At 42.8% G+C, this 23,447-nt stretch overlaps 1 protein-coding gene across 1 annotated transcript in view; it reads left to right on the top strand.

The window, feature by feature from the left end:
* Positions 1–23,447, top strand: part of PLXNC1 (plexin C1) — a gene marked incomplete at its 5' end in the record, with an annotated part of 115,487 nt that overhangs the window by 31,217 nt on the left and 60,823 nt on the right. The window contains 7 exons of the mRNA XM_006096091.2: positions 566–707; positions 4,028–4,115; positions 6,703–6,805; positions 6,940–7,041; positions 17,012–17,154; positions 20,311–20,490; positions 22,594–22,681. Of these exons, the coding sequence (XP_006096153.1) occupies positions 566–707; positions 4,028–4,115; positions 6,703–6,805; positions 6,940–7,041; positions 17,012–17,154; positions 20,311–20,490; positions 22,594–22,681 (846 nt within the window). The remainder of the gene's footprint in view (positions 1–565; positions 708–4,027; positions 4,116–6,702; positions 6,806–6,939; positions 7,042–17,011; positions 17,155–20,310; positions 20,491–22,593; positions 22,682–23,447) is intronic.

A 23,447-nucleotide genomic window follows, 5' to 3' on the forward strand; every position in this document is an offset into this window, starting at 1 on the left:
ATATAAATATATTTATCATATAGTAAATATGTTTAAATTCACAGTAGTAAAAACTTGATGAATTGGAATAGAATTAGCTCAGTAGATCACTGGAACAGAGCAGAGTTCAGAAATAGATTCTAAATATATGGTCATCTAATATATGACAAAAATGGTATTTCAGTTCAGTTGGGCAAGTGAGTTTTTTGTTTTGTTTTGTAAATGGTTGCAACATAGCTGATTAACTATCTGGCTAAAACTAAGGTTGGACCCTATCTCATACTATATATAAAAATAAACTCCAGATGGATCAAAGATATAAGTTTTTAAAAATAAAATAATAAAGGTGGTGAGACAGTTTTATATTCACCTATAAGCAAGGGTTGAGGAAGAGAAACAGTCCAAGAATTGAATATGTGATTCACAAAAGAACAAACCTAATAGCCAGTGAAACATCTCTCTTTACGTCGGCAATCTGAGAAATCTTCTATGGTGAGTCAAAGGGTGAGTTCACTTAAGATTCTGCAATGGATGGAAATGAGACAGACAGTGATTTGGTTCCCGGGTCATCTTCTTCCTCCCACAGATTACAGTGACATTAGTGGGAAGCATCACTCCAAGACACTCGGGGTGCATGGTGAAGAACGTGGACACTGGCAGGGAGCTCTGCAAAAGTGCGCCCAATGAGAGCTGCACCTGCAGCATGCTGACCGCAGCATCCTACAAAGGTAAGTGGACATTGGTGCTTTGTATTAGAAAGTGAAGAAGGCAAGAGAATCTCCTGAGTTCAAATGCTCAGGAAGCAAGTTAAATGACAGAAAATCTAAATAGTCCAACGCTATAGACCTCTGCTCTGCCTCTTCCATGACTGCAGGAGCCCACTGTCAGATGTGACTGAGGACGACAGAGGACAGTAAGTTGGATAGGCAAGTGGAGAAAGCCAGAGACCATTGGGCTGACCCAATCCAAATGGTTCAGAGAATTCAGACATCTGAAGAGTTGGGATGTCCTTGGTGAGAAGAGAGAATAGAGTGGCCAGTATTCTATTAACTTAAGTTCCTTGCATTCATTCATTCATTCATTCATACATACAAGAAGTATTTATTGAACAACTACTATGTGCCAAGTACTGTGATAGGTGCTAGGGATACAGTAACCAAAAAAAGACTGACCTGGTCCTTGGTCATGGTATTTATAGCCTATTGGGGTAGAAATAAGTAAACAGCTTGTTACAATGTTGTATGTAAGTACAATAAGAAGCATATGAAAAGGAAGCCTAACTGGACTTGGGGTGGCAGAGGGGACAAGGAAAGCTTCCTAGAAGATGAATAGGTTGAGCCAGACAAAGAAGAGGGGGAAGAGTATTCTAAGCAGAGACCCACTAGTATAGAGAGAAAAAGCTTTGTTTAAGGAGCCAAAAGAGGTTCTGTGTAACTAAGGCAAATGGAGTAGGGACAGGTGGAAAGCAAAGTGATAAAAAATGGATACCAAAGAAGGCACAAAGTGTCCGGCACAAAGTAGCCATTTTCAATCAGTGGATTTTGTTGTTGTTGTATGAATGAATGAATGGCCTCAGGTGGAGAATGGGCTAGAAGAGGGAAGAGTGAGTTCTGAAAGATCAGATAGAAGGAAGGCTGTTGCAGTGGTCCAGGTGAGGTGGACAATGAGAGCTGAGACTGAGGCAGATGGGGATGGAGAGAGGATGGATTCCAGAGATGGTGATGAGTTACAGTAGACAGACTGAGTACTCATGAGTCCCTGTGGGTGAGAGAGAGACTGGTCCCTAGTCCCATTAATCCCTAACTCCTGGGAAACATTCCCACCTGGGGAAACAACCTTTCCCGGGGAGGTGGCCCTGGTTAGAACACATAGCGCTAAGAAGGGGAGCAAACATATTAAGAATAGTATGCCATATACGCCAGGTCCCTTGGAACATATGCTAAGTAGAGCAGGTTTCTGGTGCAGTCTTCCTAGAAGGGGTGAGGTCATAATGGAGCTGATGCTCGTGGTGAGAGCTGGTGCTGCCTAATTAATCCTAAACCCCTCAAAAGGGAATCAAATGCACCGGCCAGAGCGCCAAGCTTAAAAAGTGCCTCTCAGCTACTGGGCTCATGGTGACTGTTTGTGTCTGAATTGCTTGAAATACTATTTCAGTATTCCACACTTCTTTGCCCATACTATACAGCCTTGGTGATGTCCTTCTAGTTAATTTTGGGTATTAAAATGCAGATCTTGCTCACCTATAAAATATGCTTCTGAAGTTTTTGAGAGTACCTTGTAAAGTTGCTGGTTGCTTTTAGAGCCTCCATCGATTGCACTCAACCCTTTGCCTGCCCTTTTTTTGAATGCCTTGCATATTCTGAGCAAGCAAACTCACTTCCTACCTCTTGCACTCAGCTAGCCAATGACCATTCAAACCCTTGTCCATGGCCTAGAGTAACCTCACCCTTTTCACCAAATCCTGTTGCTCTTCTGCTTTGAAACATTGGGGAGAAAGTGTTCCAAACAGCTTGGCTGGATTCTGCTCTCACTCTCCCGGTCGCTCTAGCACCCCGTGCTCTCTCACAGGTGCTAATGGACCTCAGAACACGCAGGGTGTTTCCTTGACTGTCATTGTTGTGTTTTTCCCCTGAGCTATTTTATCTCTCCAGAATAACTGCAAATGCTTTATTTCCCTGTGATATCCCCAATTGTGATTTGTGCACAGTTGATACTCAGAAGAGTATGACTTTTGGGGTCTTCATCACTGGACACTTGTGGATTCCATGGACATGTATTTTCTCCGGGTGCCTCAGTGATGAACGTTCTCCTGACACTTAGCAAGTGTCTGTTCAAATGCCTTTACTGAGGAGTCCAGCCAGCCCTCAAGCATCCTGTCTCAGAACAGAGGATCACCATTTCGCACAGGCCTGCTGTATGTGCGCAGACTTTTATGAGGTGCTCTGGCTTTCAGAACGAGTTTGGTTGCTCTAGAGAAGCCACTGAAAGTCAGGACTCTCAGACTGTTGAAAACCAGACACTGCTAAAATTTCAGTAAGAAAATTAGAGGTGCCAACAAAATTAGGCCAGCTTCTTATTCTGTCAAGGAAAGACTTTCATTTAAAAAAATATCATCTACTCTCCCCATTCATTTATCAAAGGAAGAAGATATTCATACCAAAATGGGCGACAGTGGAAACAAACGAGTAGCACTGGTCCCTGTCCCAGCAGGATGTGAAGGGCGCCCAAACCTGACGGTAGATGATCGTTATGTGGGGAGCATTCCAAACCACCAATTCCAGCCATGCCCCAGGCCCGCTCAGTCAGAATAGCTAGGAGCGTGGCTCTGGAATCTGCATTTTCATCAGTTTCTCAAGTGATTCTGACAGCCAGCTGGGTGGGGAAGCATCTCGGACTGGGTACCGTGTACATTAAAGAGGAACAGGAAATAGGACCTTTTTCTAACGCAGTGTTAGCACAGCGTTTATCTTCCTGACTTTATTTTTTTTGAGGTTTTCTAACCAATGGGTAGGTTTTCAAACGTTTGATAAGAAAGCCTGCATCTCAAATTTGGCAACAGTGGACTCCAAGATCATGGCAGCCGCTGGGAGCCAGGTTTTAGAGTTTGTTATGTAAACACTGTAGTACAGACTTTTCTGAAGGTGCAGGCTTTCCTCGCTCACATTCTGATTCTCATGTTCTAGGCACTTCTTGCTCAGTGACTTGTTTTATTCTGATGCCGTGGCCAATTACAAGTTGAGATACTGATCCCGGGGAGAATATGAGATGTAAATGGGCTGGAAAATGGCTTTTTCCTAGTGATTATCCACGGGGGGCCTGCACGCGAGGAGGGCCCGGTCTGTTTGGAGCTTGTGCTGTGCGCTCTGGCTGCCTGGCGTGAACGGCCCACGGGAAAGAGCCTCATACTGATCGAAATGTGAGCCAGCAGCTGGCACCCCCCGCCCCCATACGCAAAGGAGGCAAAAATATTTATGTTTTGCATGCACAGCTTTGCTGGATGATAGCAGGACTCCACGGTAAATGACTTTCTTTTCCCCCTTTGCTCCAGATGTTTTAGTTGTCGACGTGACGTTCTCCTTCGGTTCTTGGCATTTATCAAAAAGATTCAACTTTACCAACTGCTCGTCATTAAGAGAGTAAGATTTTATTTGAAATCTAAATATCCTCTCATTGGCTGTAATTTATTTATTTGCTTTACTCCTCAACTTCCTAAAGAACTCTTTTGTGGAGGAGAACTTTCCAAAGTGCCTTTTGGAGCGTGGCCTAACGGGAGCTGGGAGGGCCCTGAGCTAGCGAGGGCGCTCGTTCCGCCCTAAGCCAGGGGGCGGCTAAGGAGCACACAGCTGTGCTGGAGGGTTTCTGCCAAGAGGGACCCAGAGGAGGCCTTGAAGTAAGTACAGTCGAAGGGGTGCTGCCAGCTTCTCCCCTGATCAGAATGGCTTTGGGAACTCGAGTCCAGAGAGAGAGTGTGAGCGTGAGATAAGGGGAAGTCACACTCAAGGAGAAGGAGCAGATGAAGTCTGTTTCATCAGAGAACATGTTAAACCCATAAACACAGACAGCAGTATGGTGGTTACCAGAGGGAAGGGGGTGGGAAAGGATAAGTAGGATAAAGGGGGTCAAATAGATGATGACAGAGGGAAACTAGACTTTGGGTGGTGAGCACACAATGCAATATACAGTTGATTATCATAAACCTGTGCACTTGAAACTTACATAATGCTCTTAACCAATGTCACCCCAATAAATTTAATTTAAAAAAGAATGCTAATTCTGCCCCCACCTTTTTTTTCTTTTTTAAATATGTTTTTATTCATTTTTTTAGAGAAAGAGGAAGGGAGAGGGAGAGAGATAGAAACATCAATGAGAGAGAAACATTGATCCGCTGCCTCCTACACATCCCCCACTGGGGATCAAGCCCGCACCCCTGGCATGTGCCCTGATCAGGAATCAAACCCATGACCTCTTGCTTCATGGGTCAAAGCTCAAGCACTGAGCTATACGGCTGGGCTGCTTTTTTTAAATACACATTTGGCCCTGTTGAGCCACACAATCCCCTGAGTTAGGGCCAGCCACGCCTCACTCCTAGCTTCTAAAGCAGAGAGGACAGAGGAAATTTGTTTCTCAGATTCCTGATTTTCCAGTTGGAAGATGGGGTGGAGGTTCCCATGGAAACAATGGGAAGCTCTATTATTAGTGATTCTATAGTTCATTCAGTGGTTTGATTGACCAGCTATGTGAGTACCAAATGTGAGCTTCTTTGGCCCGGCCTGGGAACCATTGTTTCTTTGAGGAAAATGAATTCAAACTTGAAGCTGAGTTGGGAGGCCGCTCTACAGCTATTAGGACAGAGGCACCAGGAACTTATCTTTACCCTTGCAGGGCTGAGTTCAGTTATCTCTAATAAACAGAATGAATTTAGACGGAAAAGAGCCAAACTTAATACAGAAAGCCTCAGAAGTCCATGAAAATAGGAGAAAAGGGGGAGAGTTAAATAGAATTTTATGGCTCAAAGGGAGCTGAAACATAAAGCAGCTCTCCACCCCTGCGTGGAGGCCAGACAAAGCAGTGACTTGCTTCATCTCCCACAGCCAGTGATTCACAACCAGACCTCAGACCCACGGCTCCCAGAGGGTGATGCTCTTTCCCCGAGGGAAGCAGAGTACCGCAGTCACTCCTGGGGCGGAGGATAGGAATGCAAATCGCAGAGCTGCCCTCGCACCCTCAGATAAACACTGAGACTGGGCCTTCTCCCACTGAAATGGCAGTTGCTATGGGTCAGAATCTCAGAATGCTTTGGCATTTCTTTTTTTTTAAAATATATTTTTATTGATTTTTTTTTTACAGAGAGGAAGGGAGAGGGATAGAGAGTTAGAAACATCAATGAGTGAGAAACATTGATCAGCTGCCTCCTGCACACCCCTACTGGGGATGTGCCCACAACCAAGGTACATGCCCTTGCTTGGAATCGAACCCGGGACTCCTTAGTCCATAGGCCGACGCTTTATCCACTGAGCCAAACCGGTCAGGGCTGCTTTGGTGTTTCTTGGAGAACATACAAAACGTGAATGGTGTCCCCTTTCCCTGTGCTAGTCCTCTCACTGTCCCTGGCCTTCCTGTGGCCTCCTGTTTCCAGAACAACCTCTATTTGTATATTTGTTGTTCTCCAACTCTGATTATCCTGTAAGTGCTTTTCAGGCCCTCCGCTGTTATCCATGCATGATAGGCTATTTGATTAGTAGACACAATTCTTCCTCAATTTAATTAAAAAGCAAACACTGGCATCCCATTCCCTGTGGGCAGTTGGTGGTGTTACTGCTGAGATGGGCAGGGTGAGGGTGGGAGGGGGAGACCAGCCTCCAGAGGGGAATTTACCTGAGGGTAGACAAATAGCAGAAGTAGATTCAGAAACAGATTCAGTGGGTTCCTGTTATCTACCTGTGCAGCCGGTGACCCAGCTTCAGGTTTCCATGGTAACCCTCCTGTGGGTGTGAAGACAGTCAATCAGTCAAAGACCCCCAGAGCAGGTCCACCAAGTCAGTGCTCTGGCCCCAGCCCCAGAAGACTGCCCTCTCCGCTCTCCCCTGGGGTTCATCAGTCTGTCTAGGGATTTTTTCTTCTTCTTTTACGTAAATCCTCCCATGCCACATCACAGAGGGAAATTCTAGGCTATGAAGATTTTCCTAAAAATGTAGGAATTAAGTTGGTTTTCTGTATGGCCAGATGCCCAGCGTGTATTGGAACTGGCTGTGCTTGGTGTAAAAGTGAGAGAAAGTGTATCCACCCCTTCACGGCCTGCAGCCCTTCTGATTACAACAGAAACCAGGTAAAGTGACATTTTTGGTATTTCAAGGTTTAACCAAAAATAAATGTTGGTAACCGCCCCGCCTGTCCTTTGTGTTTCTTTTAAACTCTGAACTTCCCTCCTATTTGGATGTTGAAGGATGTGCTTCATTTCAGGAACCTTGTCAAGTTGCTGTTGAGAAGCCGGCACCATCCAAGACAGCAGGAGGAGGCGGGTTCGAGGGGAATAAGACGAACAGAACCAACCAGGGCAGGCAGGTCAGGCTCTGTTTTTCTGTTGATAATGGGAAAATCCCCCTTTAAGTGACCATAACAACTACCACTTTGGGTTCCTTTTTTAAAAATTCCCTTTTTTACTTTATACCAAAATTCCCTTTTTTACCTTTGGTTTTAAACCAAGTTTCATTTAATTGGCTCAGTACATCAAAGACTGCACATTCACATAAAAGAAATTAAAATTCTGTAACTGTGAAAAATGTTGTTCTGGGAGGAGTAAAATTTTAAAGGTGACTTTGTGGCTCACTTGGGGAGAGTTAGGAGGAAGTAAAACACACAGCACTGAGGGGATTTCAGTTCGAACCACATATTATGATCGCATTTCTGGGGATTATGTGCAAGGGAGAGCATGCAAAGTAGACACACTAAACACATTCCAATTGCTTTTCTTTACTTTGTAGAGACAATCTAACCAGTAGTTAATAACTCCAAAACAAAGAGTTATTTCCATATAATGTATCTACCTTTCTCTCCACTTCTCAAAAATGGTTATTCTCCATGAAATTTCATTGGAAATTCCTCTTATTCACCAAGATCAACTAATAGACATATTTGAAAAGAGGAGGTGACAATATAAGCATTTTCAGGCAGATACTGGGGCTGTGCTTCGAGAACAGAGAAGTGCTGACTTCCTTCAGTGGATAGAAGTTAATTGAGCATCTACTATGTGGTGAAAAACAAAAGGGCAAGTTCTTATTCTCATTAACCTTGGGGTCTAGTAGGAGGAAACAGAACAACTTTTTTTTTAAAGGCTCAGTTTTCTGCTCCAAGACTAATCTGTGGTTTTGATTTATCCAATTGCTGCTCTTTAAGGTCAAGTGCCAATATAAATAAGTAGCACATTTTTAATCACTACCGAAAAGTTGACAGTAACTTTAGGTAAATTAAGTAACAGGCAACGGGAATGTGAATGAAAATGGATTATGAAGTTAATTAAAAGCATTACAAAAGCTTGGTGTGCCAATATTTCAGACTTTAAAAGTCTTTGAGGTCTTAATAATTGATGGGCTTGTTAAGTGAGGGACCTTTCTCTTCCCATTGATTTATAAAACTAAGGCATAGTTACAGGAACTGGGATCAAGGAGGCAGTGACTTTTTTTAAAAAATTAAACTTTTCTTTGTTGTTTCCGTTGTTTAAATTTTGGTGAAATACACATAGAATAAAATTTACCATCTCTACCATCCTTTTATACGTGTACACTATTGTGTAACCATCACCACCATCCATTGCCAGAACACATTTCATCTTGCAAAACTGAAACTCTATACACATTAAACAATAACTCCCCATTTTGCCTTCTACTCGGACCCTGGCAACTACCATTCTACTTTCTGTCTCTGAGATAGATTACCCTAGGTACCTTATAAAAGTGGGATCATACAAGATTTGTCTTCTTGTGACTGGCTTGTTTCACTTAACATAGTGTCCTCAAAGTTCATGCATATTGTAGCATGTTCAGAATTTCTTTCCTTCTAAAGACTGAATAGTATTCTATTGTGTGGATAGACCCCATTTTGTTTCTCCATTCATCTGTTGATGGGCATTTGGGTTGCTTCCATCGTTTTGGTATGTTGTTTGTGTTTTTTGTTGTTATAGGAGTTTGTTATATATTCCAGATATCAATCCCCGACCAGGTATGTGATTTGCAAATATTTTTTCACATTCTGTAGATTGCCTTTTCATTCTTCTGACTATGTCTTTTGCACAGAATTTTTTAATGTAATGATAAAGTCCAGTTTACAGATTTTTATCTTGTTGCCTGTGCTTTGGATATTGTACCCAAGAAATCATTGCCAAATCCAGTTTTATTACACTTTTCCTCCACATTTACTTTTATGAGTTTTATAGTTTTAATTCTTAGACTTAATGCTTTGGTCCATTTTGAGTTAATTTTTGTATATGGTATAAGGAAAGGGCCCAGCTCCATTCTTTTGCAGGTGGATATCCAGTTTTCCCAGCACCATTTGTTGAAAAGACTGTTCGTTTCCCACTGAATAATCTTGCCTCCCTGTTGAAAATAATTTGACTAAATATGTGAGGATTTATTTATGGATATAATCCATTGGTCTATATGTCTAGCTTTATAACCATAACACACTGTTTTGGTTACTGTAACTTTGTGATCAGTTTTAAAACCAAAAAGTGTGAATCCTTCAACTTTGTTCTTTTTCAAGATCGTTTTGGAAAAAAAATTCAACTGTTTTTGGAGATAATTGTTGATTCACATATAGTTATAAGAAAACAATACAGAGAGATCTCATATATATTTTGCCCAGTTTCCTCCAATAGTAACTAACATCTTGCAAAACTATAGCACAACCTCACAGGTAGGATATTGACAGTGACAACAATCAAGACAACAAAGCAGCCCTGTCACCCCGTGTTGCCCATATACAGCCATATGCATTTCCCTCCACCTCCCACTCCCCACCTCTGACCCAGGCAACCACTGATCTGTTCCCGGTTTCTATGATTTTATCATATTATAAATGGAATCGCCCAGATGTACCCTTCTTGGCTAGGCATTTTTAACTCAATGTAATTCTCTGGAAATTTATCTGAGTTCCTTTATGTATCAATAGTTTGGTCCTTTTCATTGTTGAGTAATGTCCAGGCAATGGCTTTTTAAATTTCTTTTATTTTAAAGGGGAAAAACTAAAGTCACTGACTCCTGGTTTCTTGTACTGTCTTCCTGTATATGTTGACCTTTGATGCTGTATGGTTAAAATTACTGGGCTCACTAGAGAGCAGGAGGAGGCTGAAGATAAACAAAGCCCAGACCCATCATCAGTGCTTCTCCATGGGTGCTTCTTAGTTTGGGGAGAGGCAGTTAGTTGATACTGAAATGTGTTGTCTTTAAATATATGACTCAGCACAGAATCTCAGTTTTGGTTGATAGAGAACAGAGTTATTTGTCACAGGAAGAATTTCTCATGTTCCATGAAACACTGCTGTCTTTCACTATCGTGTGGAATGGGAAAATTCAGATTTCTGATTTGGGTCCCCATGTTGGCCTGAACACTCTCTTCCCAGCAGAAAAGCCATGGAGAGCTTTCCATCAAGGCATCCTCCCACATCACCTATCTACTGAGCACTCAGCACGGTGCCAGGCACTGGGACATGCGGCGTGTCTGTTGCAGACACGGTCTTAAGCTCATGATGCTGAGCTTGGGTTTGTTCTTCCTACAGGTATTTATGGAGCACCTGTTAGATGCCATTTTACTGAGCTCCATGGATGCAATGAGGAGGACACGAATGAATCAGGGACCTCTCTTGCCATCAGGCTCATGACTCTCATACTTGAGTACATAAGTAAGAGTACAAGATAGGAAATGTTAACATGGATGGGGAAAGTACCAGAAAGTATACAAACCCAGAGAGTTTCTCTGTGCCTCAGGCCTTATCTTAGTCATCCCTGTTTATGTAAACCCAGTGCCTGGCAGTGAAAAACACTTCATGGGTGCGGTTCATTAAGTCTTTGATTGATGGGTAGATTGATTGACAGAGATGGCGTTTCAGCTGACCTTTGAGAGACAAGAAGCCTCCAAACGCATGGAGACTAAGGAGTGGGTGTTCTAAGCAGAGGGACTAGTATAAGCAAAGGCATAGTGGGGGTGCCAGAAAATTCTGGGGTACCCCTTCTAGGAAAACCCAAGTGATTCAATTTGGCTGGAGCAGAAGGTTGCAGGAAAATATGGGACATGGGTTTGGAATGCCCCTGGAGCCTGCATCTACAGGGCCTTCCAGCCAGACCCAGGAGGTTTCACTCTGTTCCTCAAAGGCATTAGAATGCTCCTGAGAGTTATTTTAGTCTTATATGCCCATAGTGCTGATTCATGAGATCTTTTTTTTTTTTTTTAGCATATGAATTTTCTCATCCCAGGACATGATCCTTAGGAGATAGGGTTTCTGGTTCAATCCCAGTCTGGGCCTGTTGCCCTTGCACAGATTCATGACCTATGACCCAACCCTGTACTCTGACCTAAGGATAAGTGCTGTCATTTGCCAGGGACTGGGTTAAGGAAAAGCATCGCCAACATAGGGAAACGGACTCAAAACCCAGTGTCTGACCTTTGGCTGAGAAGTACTTTCAGTGACGGTTGGCCCTGTCACCCTGCCCCACCCTCTTTTCCTTCCTTTTCTTAACAATCTTCTATCTAGTGCCTCTGCCTGCTGAGAGAAGAGTGGCTGCTCTCTTTCCTGTTCTCAAGGGAGGTTGTGAAGATCTGTGATAATGATGTTGTTCTAATATTTGTTGTTCTTGATGGTAGGCTTATCGCCAAAGTGCAGAAATAAACCATACACAGCCATGTCTCCTCTAGAGGAATTTACATTCAAACTATTCCTTTCTTTCTCTTCCTCCATCACTTTTGAATATGCATTTTAATTTCTCATAGGCGATAAGGACCTTGCCTTTGAAAGTGAAATTAACTTTAATATGTACCTTGTTGAGTAGCTCCTGTGGGCTCACCACTGTACTGGGTGCTGTGGGATTCACTGCCAATTGTTCATTCATTCACTCTTGCGTTCAAAATATGTTTATTGAACACATACTTTGTGCTAGACAGGCAGGCAAAGTGTGCACCCTCATGGAGCTTGCGTTGTAAAACTTGCGATATTTTGGAGGAAGTAAGATTCATTTCAGGCAACAGGTGAATGTGCATAAGAGAAAAGGATGGAAGCAGGAATGCCAGAACGCACTGAGTAGTGATAGCTGATGCCAGTGGAACCTATGCTGTATCCGCAGCCCCGAGTATCTCTTTATGTCAGCCTCACGATGGACCAATTTTGCCCGTTTTATAGACCAGGACATTTTACAGAGGGTGAGCAGGAAGTAAACGACAGGCAAGAGACTTGAACCAAGGCAGTCTAATGGCAGAGCCCACAGTTTTGGCCACTACTCTACATTGTATGACCTTAGATGAAAATAAACAAATAGTAAACCAAGTGGTATTGATGATAAAAATCAACCTGGAAGGGAGGAAGCTAATACTAGCTTCTCTTGGCACTTGGCTGCCAAGCCTGCCCCATCTGTGCCGCAGACGGGTGGGACAAAGACCTCCAGCCTGGGCAGGCTGTGAGGGGAGCGTGTTAGTATCGAGCCTCCAGAGGAGACGGGTAGGTTGGGTGTCAGAGTGATGGAGTCAGACCCAGGCAAAGCCGGCATCTTCTCTAACACAGGAGGGAAACTGAGGCCCTTAGGAGAGTGGAGCAGCAAGAGTCTCCTGCCAAAGTGAAACCCAGCAGAAGGGTGGATCCTGAGTGGCTGGGTTCAATCCGCAACCCGGGGTCCCTGCTGGAGAGGGAGAGCTGCCCTCCCTGGTCATGGAGTCCTGGTCGGCCAGTTCAATCAGCCAGTCCGGTTCTGAGGTGCCACACCAGGAAGGCTCAGTGACAAAGGGTAGCAGCTTTATGGAGTGGCCTTGGCAGCCCCACCCTGGGCCATGGCAGCCTCACCTTAGAGTCCCCCGGTCAGAGAAGTGAGCCTTGATCTCTCAGCACGGGGCTGTGGTCCATCACCTTGTCCCTGGAGGTCGCAGGTCTACCTCAGTCGGCATTCTAGCTCTTGCTCGTTCCCGGGACCAACTGGAAGTTACATCTCAAGTTTCTGAGGTCTGTACCAGGGGCCCAAGCAGCAAATGGATAACCTTTTTGATCCATTTAGTTCTCTAATTTTTCTTTGATGGGATTGTATTTTCTTTCCATCTCTCACCTCCTTTTACACTTTACCATCTCCACTGCTGGTTGCCACTCTTCTCAATCTGTACATTTCATTAATATATTACTTCTGCCCTGCTCAGTCATTAATAAAGACGTTAAATAATTCTGAACCAAATCCTCACCCCTGTAGAGCCCTACAGGAGGCTTTCCTTTAATTAGTTATGCTACCTTTCATCTCTCTAAGGCCCTTTGGTTTCAGATTTCCAGCTGGGTTTGAATCCACGTGACTTTCATCCAGTCCTGTTTCAACTAATTTCATGAGTGAAAATCTGAGAGACATTTTACTGAATGTTGATTCAGGTCCAGGCCCACAGAGAGCTTTGCTATATTCAGATTCTTTTTAACAGATTAATAGAGAACACGTTGGCCTTAATAAACTGAGCCTTCCTCATGTACCTCTTTCCAATATTCTTTTCAATCCTAGCAGTGTCCTCTCCATTAATGTCATGGCAGTTTGAATTGTGTTGACGTCAGACTTCACAAAAGGTACTCTTTCTGTCAGGAGTAATCCTCTTAGACCTTTTCAGAGATGACTATTTCTTAGAGGTGTTCTATTTCCAATAACTTAAACGACTTTGTTTTTAAAAAAAATACAACTACTTGGGTATTCTGTAATCGCCTAGTTAACCCGTTTCTGACGTGCTTTCTTGTACAAAACAGGGAGTGGAGTGATTTAAGCAACCGGAGCTCATACTATTTTATTACATAATTTAAAGTTGGGCAACCATTTAAAAATGACTCTTAAGTCTTTCAAATGTAACTGACAGGGAGTAGGCTACTCTGCGGTTAATTGCTGGACGCCACAGGGCTGTGAGGGTTACACTCTGTGGTGCTTTGATTTGATATGTGGAAATCCTTGGACAGAGGATGGGGAAGAATATCCCTGTAGAAACTGTCTTTGTTTCAAGCTAGATTACGTTTTTAAGTTACCCAAGCCCTTCTATGTATAAGCTTGTGGGGCCCACCACTTCATGTCAGATGGTGAATTAACTCTTGATTAAAATACAAAAATCAACCTAAAATAGTAAGTGTGTGGAACAGTTGTGGGGAGATCATTCCTTGCCTTCAGTCTGTACTGGATTTTAAAAATCTTTATCAGTAAAAATAGAAAATGTTACATTTCTAAGAATTGTTGCAGTCGTATAGCACAGCCCTGTAGCTACCCAATGTGTGTGTGTGTGTGTGTGTGTGTGTGTGTGTGTACCTGCACCGTTGATTTAATGAGGTCCTCTTGGTAGCTCTTTGACTCACTTATTAAGATTAGGAGAGGTTCTCCAAGCAAACAAAGGACAACTAATCTGACCCTCGTTGAAAGCAGAGTGGAGGCATCTGCTTCCATGAGATAGTCCAGAGCTGGATTCCATCCTAGACGCCAGTGGAAACTTCTCTAAACAATAAGGTTTTCAAATGAAATCCTTTTGAAGTGGCAGGGCTGTCTCTCCTCGGGGCGGGGGGTGGGGGGAAATAAAAGTTAAGAAGGCGACATGGCTGGTCCTCTGATAGTGTTTGTAGAGCCATTTAAGCAACAAAATATAAACCCCTCCAAAACCTCGTGTACATTCGTTATAAGGCTCTTTTGACCCTCTACTCAGAGTAGAGAAGTAGCATTTGCTTGAATAGATATCAACAGTATAAATATAAGAAGCAGAAAGGACCTGGGAATCGTATTCGGCTTGGATGTAAATATGAGTCTACATTGATGTTCACATAAAACAAAACAAATGCACGGTTTCTCTTGACCCCCTAGGAAGACAGTGGACTCCTCTAGTGTAAGAGTCAGCAAACTTCTACAAAGAGCCAGACAATAAATATTTTAGGCTTTGTGAGCTATGAGGTCTCTATTGTAACACTTAAAATCTGCCACTGTGGTGTGAAAGTAGCCACAGATGCCCTGGCCAGTGTGATTCGGTGGTTAGAGTGCCAGCCCGAAAGATTGTGAGTTCAATTACCAGTCAAAGGCACATACCTGGGTTGCAAGTTTGATCCTAGCCCCTGTGTGGTAGGCAACCAATATGTCTCTCTCTCTCTCTCTCTTCCTCCCCCTCCCTCCCTGCCTTCCACTTTCTAAAAACCAATGGAAAAACAGGCAAAAAGAAAGTGCACAAATGAGTAGGTGTGCCTATGTTCCAAAAACAGTTTCTTTATGGACACTGAAATTTCAATTTCATGTATTGTCACATGTCATGTATTATTACTATTTCTTTTTTGACAAATTTTCATGGGCCATAAAGAAACAAGCCATAGGGTGGACTTGGCTGCTACAGACAAATCCAGTAGTTTGCCAGCTCCTGACCTAGTACACACATTATGTGCCCCCACAGTACCTAGCGCTATTCTAGGGACGCTGTAGGTGTTTGGTAAATACTTCTTCACTTAGCTGTCACAATGTCAGAGCAAAGAGTAAGCCTTTTGCTATACAACACACACTTGACATTTGCAAGGGATTTATCTTTAAGTCTCTGCTAATCCCTCCATTCCAAGGACCACTCTTGCAGATAATTTCCCCCATAAAATGCACTCAAGTATAACAGAATAATTAAAGTGACCCTTTCAGGCCCCCCATGATTCTATAAATATGGGGCTAAAGTCCTTTACCAGGCGATTAAAATAAATTCTGCCGCTGAAATCAATTCTCTGTCACATTACATCATTGCTGTAATGACATTAACGATGGATTTACCTCAATCGGAAAAACCAATCCATAGTGATGATGAGTGATGGTGATGGCTCTACCATATAGCACCTGTGTTTGCCAAGTGGCAGAATGATCAAGCACCCCTTTCAGTGGGATGGGCAGGCCCAGCAGCCCAGCAAGGCCATCCTGGTGAGTGTCACACACACAAAGGAGCCGAGAATACTACGCTGCTTCAAGAAGCAGATGATAGGCAGGTATTGGATGTGACTGAACCTTTCCCAGCAAAGGAAAGCCTTCCTCCTAAACTTCATCCTCCAAGTGGATACACTCGGTGTTTAGGCCTTGACCAAATTCTACATGATTATGCATTTCTGGACCTACAGTTTGTTTTCAGATATCAGGAGTGTGAGTCACTCACGCTAAAGATCTGTTGTACTTTATATTGGCCAGAATCTTAGAACCTTCTGTCCAGTTTTAGTCACCACATTATAGGAGAATACAGGAACTCCAGTGGCACCATCGGTTAGTGCGCGGTACTTATAGGAGAATACAGACTTGCCAGTAATGCTCTACAGAAGCACCACAATGATAGATGGCAGCATCTATAGGAGAAAAGTAAGAAATCGGGATTGTTTTAGCTTTGAAAAGGAAAATGATTCTTGCCATCAAAAAGGTCTTTTTTAAATTTATTTTTTAATATATTTTTATTGATTTCAGAGAGGAAGGGAGAGGTAGAGAGAGAAACATCAATGGTAAGAGAGAATCATTGGTCGGCTGCCTTCTGCATGCCCCCTAATGGGGATGGAACCCGAAATTGAACCCTTCACTCTATCCACTGAGCCAAACCAGCTAGGGCTTTTTTTTTAAGGGAATTTGATTAGACATTGAAAATGAAGAAGTAAGGTGCATAACATAGGGTCAGGTATCAGGTTTCCAAGGGAAACTTACTTGATGAAGAAAGGCCTGATAAAGCTTGCAATGGGTACCAAGGAGGAAATGGTGGCATCTGCAAACTGTGGAGAAGCAATGGTTGGCCACCTGGGTTAGGCATCCAACTACTTGATATTAGGTGACTGACCAGGTTTCTCCCTACAGTATACTCCTTGATTCAAATAGCCTATCTGAAAAAACAAAACAAAACAGGAACTGCTTCCTTGGGAATTAAAGTTATCCAAAATGACATTTATTCTAACTAATGATGAGTCTGTCGTTGGCCCATGAGCAGTGGACTCCTTGTCTCTTTCTTCATTTTGTTACATTGTGAGCCTCCAGGGGCTGGGAGGCAGCTAGCATTTTTGAGACTCTCATGCTATTTCACTCTTCAGACAGAATGTCAGGCTCTTCAACTATATTTTCAACTGTCTTGTGAGACAAAGACTAATTGGTTTGACCTCATGCTGTCGCGTGTTGAGAGACATGAATCTTCAGCGCTCTTCCTTGAATTCATTGATTTCATTAAACACTGTCTGCTTGTGTTTGCAAAATGTTGTAATTTCCCAGTGATTTCTTCGAACTGCAGCGCATAAACAGATTTTTTTTGGAGCAATGCCATTTCTTAGCTTTGATCTTGTGTTTTAATCTTTTATTTCCAATAGGTCTTCTCTGTTAAGTCCATTGAGCCACAGAAAATATCAACCTTAGGGAAAAGTAACGTGATAGTCACAGGAGCAAACTTCACGCGGGCGTCTGATAACATCGTCATGATCCTGAAAGGAACCAGTACTTGTGATAAGGATGTGTGAGTTCAAATACTAGTAATTTTTCTCAATAATGTGGTGAAACGCTAAAACTTATGCCAAATATAATCATTATGTAGTCAAATTATTTCCATGTGCCAGAGTGGACCAATTACTCTGAATATTTGATATAATATATTTTTAATAGTAAAATCATTTATACACTACATTTGAAGTTAATTGTGAAAGAATCTGTCTCACATTACCCCCCAAAATCTCAGTACACAACAGTTTCAGGATGTTGTCTATTTTCGGTATTGATTTGTTTTCATTAAACAAAACCAAGTATTTTGAATATCAAATATCATTTTGAAGATGATCCACTTAGAAAAAACAGTCAAGTACATCATATTATTTTTAAATGTATTTTTATTGATTTCAGAGAGGAAGGGAGAGGGAGAGAGAGATAGAAACATCAATGATGAGAGAGAATCATTGATTGGCTGCCTCCTGTATGCCCCCTACTTGGGATTGAGCCCAAAACCTGGGCATGTGCCCTGACCCGGAATCGAACCGTGATCTCCTGGTTCAGGGTCAATGCTCAACTACTGAGCCATACCAACTGAGCGAGTACCTCCAATTTTGATGGGAAAATAATAGCAACTCTTCAGTAGATGGCCCAAAGTTAAAAGAAATTTTCTGATCCATTTTATTCTTTATAGCCTTCTCTTTATTGGGTTGATTTCAGGCCCAAATAATAACTAAATAGAATGTAAATTAGTATTTTAAAAAAAGAAGAAACAAATACCCCAAGCCAAAAAATAACTGGTCAGTGCACCACTTGACATCATTATTTCTATGACTTCTTTTCTCCTAATTCATCCTTTCAATGAAACTTTTGAGAGAAAACATTTCACTGTCTCACTGACAGTGTTGTACCAATGCTACCCCCCCCACCCCCCCAAAAAAAGATATGTGATAATAGCATGATAGATAATTTGAGTTTTGTGCTTGTTAGCTTTTATAAATCTGGGCTAATTTGAAATAAGACGTTGCCATCTACATGAAGTATAATACTGAGCTTGTCCCCGTCATGGGAATGCATTGACGGCAATCTGCTGAAGCGTGGTGTTTTGGTTTTTAACTACTAAAACAGATTTGTACAGCATTTCAATCTGCCACACTTATTTACTGATTTTCTGTTTTAATTCATTTGCCACATATAGCTGCCATCCCCTTCCCCTCGTAGCAGTAAATTTGGGATGTCTGTCACCTTCTGGGGAAAGCTGCTCACCGATGGCTTTCCTCTGTTCTGCTACTTACCAGAATTATCCAGCTCACGTTAGTGGCTGTATCTGCACGACATAGGTATTTTTGTGCCATTTATCCTGGCTAAACACCTTATTGCAAAAGCCTGTCATTTTGTATAACGAAATCTGAAGTTAGACACCTGTGTGTTCCCTGGGAAGTAAGTCGTTTTCAGAGCTTCACCCTGTTCCGGACTCTTTATGCTCTCATTTCAATTCCGAATGTGTCTTGAGATACTGCAGTTATTAAATTCAATGAGTAAGAGACCTTTCTGCATGTAGCATTTCGCTAACCACATTTGTGTGGTGAACCCAAGTTCACGAGCAGTAAACATAATGCCCAGTTAATCCTGCATCTGAATTCGTGCTATAATCCCAAACTCTTTCAATATAGTATTTTTTAAAGCCTAATTACTCTAAAAGAGAAAAATAGGAGAATGGTAGTGGAATGACCCACATTTCCACCTCTTTCCTTCTAAAATTTATAAACAAGTTTGAATTTCAATTACCAGTTATTTTGTGAAGAGTTTCCAAGAGCTAGAATGAAAATCTGAGGAGGCGTAAGTACAAACTGACCCGTGTGCTTTTTGATTTTGCCTTACTGTTTGAATCTATTATTACAACTTAAAGGGTCTGTGTGTGAAAGTTAATTATCATGCACATGTCCTTTGTAATAATAAATTCTCCTGTAGCGTAATTACACTGAGTACTGTCCAGACACAACCCAGTCCTAATGATAGTGCCTTAGATGCCTACTGCAGACACGATGCACCGAGGAGGCTGCAGGTTCCAGGGGCATGTTGTAGAAGGCTCTGCGTTGACTCCTGAAGGGTGGCAAGGGCACACCCTGCAGGTGTCAGGCGCACCAGGGGAGTCCCAGCTCATTTCCAGTCTGGAGCAAGTTGCTAGGCAGCTTGGCTCCGATGGCTGATGGATTCTGCGCCCCTGGGCCTCCGCGTGGACTTCAGTCCTGGGCTCAGTGCTTTTCGTACAGCAGAATTTCCCTCTCTGCCCGGGGTTGGGTTCTACCCTCCCGGAGCTCAACTGGGACTTCTCTTTTTTTTTAAGCTTTTCATTATGGACATTTCCAAACATACACAAGAGAGAAGAGTGTATGAACTTCTCTGTACCCATCCACCAGCTTCAGAACTTACCAATATTTGCCAATCTTGCTTCATCCATCTCCTCCACATTTTTTGGAGGGAAAGGAAGAATTGCAGTCAGAGTTTTTCGAAACATATCCCAGACACCATATCCTTTCACTCATAAATACTTCAGTATGTATCTCTAACAGATAAGGATAGTGCCATGATTGTACTCAACAAAATTAACAGTAATTCCTTAATATAACTTAATACCCAGTCCATGTTCCACTTTCTATTGGCTGCTTCTTTCCTCACTTCCAAGAAAAATGCAAATAGAAACATAAAAATGAACAAAGAGCCCTGGCCAGCGTTGCTCAGTGGTTAAAGTGTCAGCCTGTGCACCAAAGGGCTGCAGGTTCAATTCCTGGTCAAGGGCACATAACTTAGTTTCGGGTTTGCTCCCTTCCCTCCCCTCGCCCCCACTGTCGAGGCATATGCAGGAGGCAACCAATCAATGTGTCTCTCTCACATTGGTGTTTCTCTCTCCCTCTCTCTCTCTCTGTCTCTCTATCTCTCCCTCTGCCTCCCCCCACCCCCCACTTCCATCCTTTCCACTGTCTCTGAAAAAGCAATGGAAAAAAATATCCTCAGGTGAGGATCCACAAAACAAAAACATTCACAAAAGAAAGAGGAACCCTGACAGGGATAATACCCCAACAGGACAAGTGGCCCTGATTAGTCAGCAGTTGTCTGCTGGTCATGAACTGTTGTTGGTAAGCAGCTGGGCTGTCTGTTTCATATGAGTTCTGTTTCTACCCCTTCCTAGAGTACGGGTGAGCCACGTGCTAAATGACACCCACATGAAATTCTCCCTGCCATCAAGCCGGAAAGAGATGAAGGATGTGTGTATCCAGTTCGACGGCGGGAACTGTTCTTCCGTGGGGTCCTTGTCTTACATTGCTCTGCCGCGCTGTTCCCTCATCTATCCTGCTACCACCTGGACCAGGTATTTTCTAGAGTCAGATTTTTCTCTCGTTGTGGTTAAAAAGGTCAGGTGCATGAACTTCATGAGTTTCACTCAATGTCATATAGGAATCACCTGCTACAGTCACGTAACCCTCTTCACTCTGTCTCACTTTTACCATGACACAAAGCTTTTTCCTTCTTACATCCTTTGTTTTAAAACCTTTAGAATAAGCTGTTTTGAATAATTGGAGGAAGTATTGGGAGCTGTCTAAATCAAAAGCAGTATCTAATTTCAAGGATTTTCCCCTAAATGAGAGATGGATATTCTGAAATAAACCTTTCCAGATGAGTCCAAAGAAAAAGATTATTTCCCTAGTTGAATTTAAATTCACATTCAGATTTTGAAAAATAACCCTAAAATAGTTTCTTCACCTAACACAGCATGAAGCTTATTTTCAAAGTACTGTCTAGGTGAAACTACAGATGCAGCTTTAAAAAGAAAAAAGAAAAAAATCACTTTGAATATTCTTATTTAAGATTAAGCAAGAGGTGGACACACTCGGCTGCTAGGGCTTCCATAGCAAAGTACCTCAAACTGGGCGGCTTCAATGACAGATATTTATGTCATCAAACTTCTGGAGGCTGGTTGTCCAAGATCAAGGTGCTGTCGGGGTGGGTTTCTTCTGAGGCCTCTCTCCGTGGCTCATAGATGGCCTTCTCCTCCCTGTGTCCATACATGGTCTCCCCCTGTGCCTGTCTGTGTCCTAACCTCCTCTTTTTATAAGAACACTAGTCATACTGGATTTGGACCTACCCCAATGGCCTCCTTTAACCTTAATGACCTATTTAAAGACCCTGTCTCCAAAAGTAGTCACATTCTGAGGTACTAGGAATTAGGACTTCAGTAGTTCCACCCATAACAGTGGCATGAGGAAAACTGACATTTCTAAACCAAGGCCCAAGCATGACAGTCCCTGCTCTGGGTCTAATTCCTTCCTATGAATAAAAGCGCACATTGACGCGGCACTCCCCACATGCCTGCTGTGGAATAGCTATTGACTCAGTTAATGCTCACAGGCGGAAAGGCTCTACTCTGAGTGGCCCCTTTTGCAGATGAAGAAACTGAGGCATGGAGTGTTCAAATGACTTGCCCAGGCTCCCGGGGTGCTGTGCTCTAAGACACCAGTGTTCTGCTTTGCCATAAAATAAGAGGCTTCTTGCTGTCCAGTCACCTATGACATTCTGAGCCTGTGTCTCTCGATGACTCCTGGGCAAGAACACGGCTCTGCAGTCCGGCCATGGGCCACGCTTGGCTTGGTTTCTAGTAATGGCGACAGGCTGGCATGAGGCCAGCTGGGCCCTTTCTCCTTGTGGCAGGAAGGTTCAGGGCTCGATGTCTTTCTTCTGCCCTACACAAATTAGCCTGCTCGTGCCCACGTCCTGGTCTTGTCGTCATGGGCCCAGCTGACATACCAGGCTCCTGTCCCCTGGAATGAGTGTCTAGTGACCTACATGAACGAGGGTGTGAGGGCAGCCAGAGCTGTGAACAGCTGTTTATTTCACATCTAATGACCACTTTGCTTATATGCGATTATGTGCTAAGAATATATGAACTCATTAGGCTTGGTTTTGGAGAGATAGAATGTAGCTGTTATTTATATGGTTTGCTGTCACTTATAATTTTACCTTGTCCAAAGTGTTTTCTGTCTCCCTAAATAAATATAATTGGTAGGTAGGGAGTTTGATTTTGAAAATTGTTAGACTGAAGAATCTTCATATAGATTAAGCAGCAATCAAACAACATTCTGTTCAGTGAAACCTTTGCAAGATACAGCTGATGATCTGATTATATGTGGCAACATGACACAACAAACTCAAAATTCCATGAAAGGATTTGGGCATTTCCTACAAATTATAATAGGATCTGACATGATTTTTTATATGTATGTATCTTAAAAATTATGATTTTGTAGCCAGTATCATTAAAAAGACTTCTAAAATGTGTCCTGCATTTGAAATTAAGATTTGTTAATTTGCTCTCAAACCTGAGTTTCATGGTAAGTGTGAATAAATTGGTAGCTTTGTTCACAAACGCAAAGGCCTGTTTACTATGAAACTCTTATTGTTGCTTTGTTTCTTGCAGTGGTGGTCAAAATATAACCATCATGGGCAGAAATTTTGATGTAATTGACAACTTAATCATTTCACATGAGTTAAAAGGAAACATAAACGTAAGTCTTCGGCTGCTTTGTAATAGTTATTTTCAAGGATGATTTTGTTATAACACCAAAATATGTTGGGGTATATGGTTTATTTCTGTGCCTTGTGACATTATATATATACCATCATTATATATATACCATCTGTGCTATAACGGAAATAATAGGACCTTATACCTGTGTTGAGTATTTCAAGCTGAGGCTCAGACAGGACCTGCCATTTCCCCCGTGTATGATTTGTGGCGAGTCACTAATGAGGCAATGTTTATGATACGTGTGAAAACGCTGTGTGATACGTGTGAAAACGCTGTGTGAGTGGTGAAGGCGTGATGTAAAGAAAAATGGCATTCCTGTGGCGAGCAGGGGGTGTTCCATCGCACCGAGAGCTGTGGTTCAGCGGGTCAGTGACCTCTAAAGTCCCAGAGGTCATATCACAGGCTTCTTCTCTTGCCATTGTCTCTTTGACCTGACCTGGTCCCTTCCTTCTGACCTCGCTTCCTCTTGCCTTTCATCTCTCCACACAGCGGTCTGGTGTCTACCCTTCACTCAGTTCTTACACCAACAGAAATCACACATGGGCCTCATCACAAGAAATGATGGGTTTCAGATACAGGTTGGGGTTTCTGAGTGCAGGTCTAAACTCCTCCCGCATGCTCTCCTCACCCTCTCTTGCCTTTTTGTCCCGCTTTAATGAAATGTAACAGCTGCAGCCTCGCTGGGGCCCAGCCTGACCACTTCCTGGCCACGTGAGCGCTCACAAGCCTGGCCCCAGTGTGGG

Source organism: Myotis lucifugus, unplaced genomic scaffold (genome assembly GCF_000147115.1).
Source record: "Myotis lucifugus unplaced genomic scaffold, Myoluc2.0 scaffold_167, whole genome shotgun sequence".
Taxonomy (NCBI): domain Eukaryota; kingdom Metazoa; phylum Chordata; class Mammalia; order Chiroptera; family Vespertilionidae; genus Myotis; species Myotis lucifugus.